Here is a 6407-nt window from a genome sequence, read left to right as displayed (position 1 = left end):
ATGCAAAGCCGTGGTGTGGTGAGAAGCTCGGCCGCTCTGTGCGCAATGCGCTCCTGCGTGCTGCTGCTGTTCATCCATATGAGCGCACCGATGGAGGCGAGGAAAGTGCGCGGCGGTCGGGCACAAACCCGGCGGGTGCAGCAACAGCAGCTTCAGACTCCGGCGTACAGGGAGCGGGTGGAAGGGGCTGCAGAGAGCTTCCCGTTAGATTTCACAGCCGTAGAGGGAAACATGGACAACTTCATGGTGCAGATAAAGAACCTGGCGCAGTCACTGTACCCATGCTCTGCGCAGAAGCTGGACCAAGACATGAAGTTGCACTTTTTGAAGAATGTATCTGTGACATGCAATGACGGGTCACCTGCAGGGTAAGTGACCCGCTTCTCAACACTTAACGGACCTCTTATCACTTGTAGTCTATTTGGAGAGATTTGATGCATGAGCCAGGGCGCAGAGGCGCAGTCGCACTCTGCTTCAGCAAACATCCAATTTGTGTTACTCTGGCGGGTTTAGTGCCCTGTCCTTCTTTCCCCTGTCACTCCGGATGTGACCAAAATGGATCAAAGAGAGAACCAAGGCGCGTTGCCGCTGAGAGAGCTATACGTGTGTGTGTGTGTGTGTGTGTGTGTGTGTGCGTGTGTGTGTGTGTGTGTGTGTGTGTGTGAGAGAGAGAGAGAGAGAGAGAGAGAGAGAGAGAGAGAGAGAGAGAGAGAGAGAGAGAGAGAGAGAGAGAGAGAGAGAGAGAGAGAGAGAGCTCCCGACAGAGTCAAACGCTTTTCAGCCATTGAATCAACTGTAAGGATGAGTTCATTTAAATTTTGGATGGACCAAAATGATCAGGTCTAAACTTTCCAGTATAAAACTAATCTGATCAAGATTTTACCATGACAGGAGTAGAAGAATCATGGCAGCTGTTGTGTGAATCATATTGATCCATACTGATTTCCCTGTATCCATTAGATTGATTTGTATAGCACTGATTACTTATATATAGACTAAAACACATAGACTAAGTCAAACTACTGCATGCATATGTTTAAATAAGACTGCAGCTTTGGCAGTATTGTGCCTGAACCATCATTTATCATGTGTCATTCACAGCAGCTACTGTACAACAAGTGACGAGTAACCTAAAAAAATGAACGGTTACAGTTTTAGTAGATGTTGCAAAAAATACTGTCCCGAGTTTTAGAGTGCCAGTCATCCCACACCAGTCAGTGGTACTGGAGTACTTTTTCTTTTCTGATAGCAGAAAAGGATTCAGTTATGATCTCGGCCAAATAACACAATGATTAATTGCATCTTTGTGAAATAAGTTATACTGTATGATTGAGATGAAGTATAACGAGTGCATGTATCATTAACAGGTGAGGCAGTGAAGCTATCAGGATTGTTGAGGGAGAATAAAAAGGCTGCAACCTCAAATTTTGTTTGTCCATGGAGGCTAACATTACTTTTTAAAATAAATCCTGACCACATCTCTTAGAAAAGCAAGTTATTATTAATACAATATCTCATTTACACCTTTTATTGCTAAAAACATATTATGAACAGGGCCAATTACAGAAGGCGCTGTGACTGTGTGAATGAGACTTTCCATGTGCCACCCAAGCTGTCAAACCCCTGTGAGTGTTTCTGGTGCCAACGGCATGTCGAGTTTCCTCTACTCATGTGTTTCTGCCTTTTTAAAATAACCGATTAGAGTGCTGAAAGCCTCCAAACAGGCTCCTGCAGAGAACTTTAGTGGTGCGACCGGAGCCAGATCTTTCATGTGTGGATCAAAGGTAGCATCCCTACTGTGTGTGTGAAAGCTTGTGTGTGTGTGTGTGTGTGTGTGTGTGTGTGTGTGTGTGTGTGTGTGTGTGTGTGTGTGTGTGTGTGTGTGTGTGTGTGTGTGTGTGTGTGTGTGTGTGTGTGTGTGTGTGTGTGTGTGTGTGCCTGATGGACACAAACACATTCACAGTGTGCTCTGTTTGGTGGTCTCCTGCAGGTACTACATCAAGGAGTCTAAAGGCAGCAAGAGGTGGCTGCTGTTCTTAGAAGGTGAGATACTTGGAAATAAACCAGACGCTGAACAAAAACACAACTGTAAGTAACATGTTAACAAGCTAGTGTGTGTGTGTGTGTGTGTGTGTGTGTGTGTGTGTGTGTGTGTGTGTGTGTGTGTGTGTGTGTGTGTGTGTGTGTGTGTGTGTGTGTGTGTGTGTGTGTGTGTGTTGGTAAGGTGGATGGTACTGTTTCAACAGGCAGACTTGTGACAGCAGGTACGAGGCAATGAGGAGACTGATGAGCTCCACCAAGTGGCCACCAACCAGAACAGGTAACAAAGCACGGGTGTCAATTCACTGCATGCACAATATATCTTATGCACACACATTATACAATGCAACCAGGTTTCACCCACACAGACACACACACACACACACACACACACACACACACACACACACACACACACACACACACACACACACACACACACACAGCTCGTACAGCTTTTTGCAAAACACCCACGCAGCCTTGCAGAGCTTTTGCATCTCTCTGTAGGGAAAAAAAAAAAACTTCCACTGAATGAAGGAGATTCATGGAAATGTTTGTGTTTCTACTTTAGCTGAGTTTGCGTTCATCCTTAAAAGTCAAAGTCTGCCTCTTTCCTCCCAGCCATCAGGGAACCCCTTGTTTGTCCCCCGATCTCTCCACCAACCTCTCTGTGTATACACTGGTGGCCAGCGCGGCAGTAATTGCTGACCAAAGCGGGGAAAACTTAATGACTTATTTGCTTATTTGCCACAGGGGAAACACACACACACACCCGCAGTAAATACACGCCTATACATGAAAGTTTGGGATTTTTAACAAGTAGCCTACAGCATTTTTTAAACCTATCTTACATTGTGACTGAAGCCTTTTTTGCCTGCACGATAAGTACACTTGTCCACAAAGTAAAGTAAATGTTCGATCTTTTCTCTTTTCACAGGAACGGGAATTCTGTCTCCTCAGCCAGAGGAAAACCCTCACTGGTGGAACGCCAACATGGTGTAAGAGCTTATGTCCGACCCCCGAAATTTGTGCACAACTAATTATTTTAAGTGTGACTTTTAAACCACTACATCTCAATATGAAACATTTCAGCTTTATGTCTTTGTTGGATTTTAGTTATGAAAGTGCCGTATTCTATTCTACTCTGATTACGTGATTGTGTGTGTTTTTGCTCTTTATACCTAACAGTATTGCTGTGTTTCTTCCTGCAGGTTCATCCCGTACTGTTCCAGTGATGTGTGGAGCGGAGCCACACCGAAAACAGAGCAGAGTAAGACACAGATAGTGTAAATAGTTGACTCATTGACTGAGGATGTTGTTCCGTTTAGTTTTTCTGCTCTTTCGTTGTTATGTTGAAGCTGGAGTGTTTGAAACGGCCACTTTCAGTGTTTATTGTTAGAGGATTTACAGCTTTCCTCTTGCACTCAAATCAACTAAAACTTCATGAACTTCCTCCATAACTCTGATTATGTCTGACTTATTGATAACTTCTGCTATATTTTGATTATTGTGGACAGTTTTAACACACAAGCTATACAGGTCTCTCTAACAATGAGCTCAAATTAAATAGCACAAACTAACCCACATTATTTCATCCTGTAAACCTCTTTAATTTTTCCATGAAGTCAAGAGCAGATACTCGTTTCAAAATGCCAGAGTTTAATATGCTTGCCGTCTTTGCAATTGAAACAAAAAAACATCTATTACTGACTAACTCTGGATACATATCTACATTAATAACCCTATAATAAACACATTAAAACCTTAATAAACACCTAAAAACTCCTTTGTGTTATATCATAACTACCTTTCACATACTCCAAAGTTTCACCAGTTGTATGATGTTGAGATTAAGTTAGTAGTTTGACTTGTGGTTTCTATGGTAATGAATAAATAAATAAATATCATTTTTGTTCTCAGGTGACTACGCATTCATGGGGTCTCTGATCATTAAGGAGGTGGTGAACGAGCTGCTGACAAAAGGTCTGGACAACGCCAAGGTGCTGCTTCTGGCGGGAAGCAGGTCAGTGTCGCCTTCTGTGTCCGTGTGCTATTTACCGAAAGAGAAATCTTCAGTCGCACCCTCTCATTGCTCTCTCTACCACCCACCAGTGCTGGCGGTACAGGCGTCCTGTTGAACGTGGACCAGGTCGCGGAGCAGATGGAGTCACAGGGCCACAGAGGAGTGCAGGTCAGGGGCTTGGCCGACTCCGGGTGGTTCCTGGACAACAAGCAGTACAAATTCACCGACTGCCTCGACACCATCAGCTGTGCCCCAACTGAGGCAATAAAGAGAGGCATCAGGTAAGGTGATGGATGAAAAAGTGGTATTACGGGACGGATAACCAGCACAGGTTTTTTTTAAATGGTGATGCTCTGCTGTTGTGCAGGTACTGGGGCGGACTTGTGCCAGAAAGCTGCAGACAGGCTCATGTAGGAGAAGAGTGGAACTGTTTCTTTGGGTATAAAGTCTACCCCACGTTAAAAAGTGAGTGGTAACAAACACCTTGTACAGCTAGATTATACAAAAAAAACACAGAAGCTGGTGTGACATTAAAAAAATCTGACCTGCCCAGGCCCGGTGTTCGTGGTGCAGTGGCTGTTCGATGAGGCCCAGCTGACAGTGGACAACATCCACCTGACCGGACAGCCGGTGCATGAAGGCCAGTGGAGGTACATCCAGAGCCTGGGACAGGAGCTGAGGAGCACGCTCCGTGACGTACCGTGAGTCTGACACACACACATACACACACAAACACACACACACACACACACACACACACAACACAAAGGGGATAAAAAGACTGTTTTACTTACTGTTTGATTCTGTGTTGTAACGACAGGGCGATGTTTGCTCCGGCCTGTTTGTCTCATGAGCTCATTACCAGAAGGTGAGTGAATACAACATCGTCAACTATTAAGCGAAGATCATTAAGATGCTCTCCATTAAACATTATTTAATACAACTTTAATTCTACAGACTCAGCTACACATTTCAGATGATTGTCAGCACTTTTTAATTTGGCAACAGTCAAAACAGGTTTTACTCACTGCAATGATTCCTCCTGTTCATACTGACCATTAGAAGATATCCAAATGTGCTTACAATGTAAATGAAGGGGGACAAAATCCATAATTTGCATTTTGAGTTAAAATGGGTTCAATATGATGTTTTTGATGTTAAAGTTAATCAGATAAAGTGGATATCTTCCACCGGTTAAAAATTAAATGAGTTAAACATTTCCCTCTGTGTCTTGATTTGTTTTTCTGCTCGGCTGCAGTGAAAGGATCTAAACCAAAACAGGGATTTTGGCGCCAAAAAGACTTAAAGTTTGAAAGATATTGAGCTTTTTATTACCTTCAAATAAAGCTTTAAATACATTTTTGCACAAAAGGAAACCTTAAAAAAACGTGTTAATGTTCATTTCACGCATTACTGTTGTTATAAAACAGGCTTGAAAATTGTAAAGCTATTCTTTAACCACAGCCTTCTTGCTTTGGTCAAAGTGGTTGGTCTCTTTGTTTTCATTCAAGACTCAGAGACAAATGCTTGAAATGAGTCATATAAAATAATCATGTTTATACGGAAAGCTGGAAGAGGCTTGCACAGCTTGCCTGAAATATCCTCGTTTCCCCGAAATCTGTATAGGGAGGCTGGCAGAAGTGCAAAGTTACCACAGAGCCACAACGGCCACATTTATGGGACAAACATCAAGTTAAAATAAACCAGAATTACCCTTTACAGCATCTACCTCCTTTCCCTGTTCTGTCTTCTCTACCTTTGTCCCTTGTCTCTACCTCTCCTGTCATCTACCTGCAGCTACTGGATGGACATTCAGGTTAAAGGCACCTCCCTCCCCAGAGCCCTTCACTGCTGGGACCGCAGCCTCCAAGACATCAACAACAACACCACCATCAACGGTAGCCACGGCAACCACAACCACCAAAAGCACAAAACGCCGCCGATGAGAGGCTGCCCTCTGCATCTGATCGACAGCTGCCCGTGGCCGCACTGTAACCCCTCCTGCCCGACCATCCGCGACCAGCTGACGGGTCAGGAGATGAGCGTGATCCAGTTCCTGAAGCACATGGGCTTCGACGTACAGAAGATGGCCCAGCAGCAGGGGATGGACCCCAGGAAGCTACTGGGCATGCTCAGTAACGGAAACTGAGTTAACACATTGGAGAGATTCTACACTGCTGCCGTGGCGTGTCAGTACCAGAGAAGGTGCTGAACATTAATGGAGGACAACAGGGACATGGGGATAGAACTCGATGAGGAAAAACTGCCAAATGTTGTCTTCCATCAATAAACAAACAAAATAACTCCACATTTTGGAAAACTGAACTCAAACAGTATCAAGTTG

General features: G+C 44.1%; 1 protein-coding gene across 1 annotated transcript; it reads left to right on the top strand.

The window, feature by feature from the left end:
- On the top strand, positions 1-6212 carry notum1b (notum, palmitoleoyl-protein carboxylesterase b). Its single transcript, XM_062428072.1, has 11 exons — positions 1-368; positions 1991-2043; positions 2225-2320; positions 2978-3038; positions 3252-3310; positions 3961-4063; positions 4153-4344; positions 4431-4528; positions 4617-4764; positions 4884-4931; positions 5861-6212. Exons 1-11 carry the CDS (start codon positions 1-3, stop codon positions 6210-6212), a joined length of 1578 nt encoding a protein of 525 aa, XP_062284056.1.
- Positions 6213-6407: the final 195 nt, after the last annotated feature.

The sequence above is a fragment of the Scomber scombrus genome, chromosome 2 (genome assembly GCF_963691925.1).
Source record: "Scomber scombrus chromosome 2, fScoSco1.1, whole genome shotgun sequence".
In the NCBI taxonomy this organism is placed as follows: Eukaryota; Metazoa; Chordata; class Actinopteri; order Scombriformes; family Scombridae; genus Scomber; species Scomber scombrus.
Note: the sequence above shows the minus strand (reverse complement) of the source record. Positions and strands in the feature narration are given on the sequence as shown.

Coding starts and splice junctions, on each gene's coding strand:
- notum1b (XM_062428072.1), top strand. CDS start 1: ATGCAAAGCCGTGGTGTGGTGAGAAGCTCGGCCGCTCTGTGCGCAATG. Junction 2,044..2,224: donor GTGGCTGCTGTTCTTAGAAG/GTGAGATACTTG, acceptor TGTGTTGGTAAG/GTGGATGGTACTGTTTCAAC. Junction 3,039..3,251: donor TGGTGGAACGCCAACATGGT/GTAAGAGCTTAT, acceptor TTCTTCCTGCAG/GTTCATCCCGTACTGTTCCA.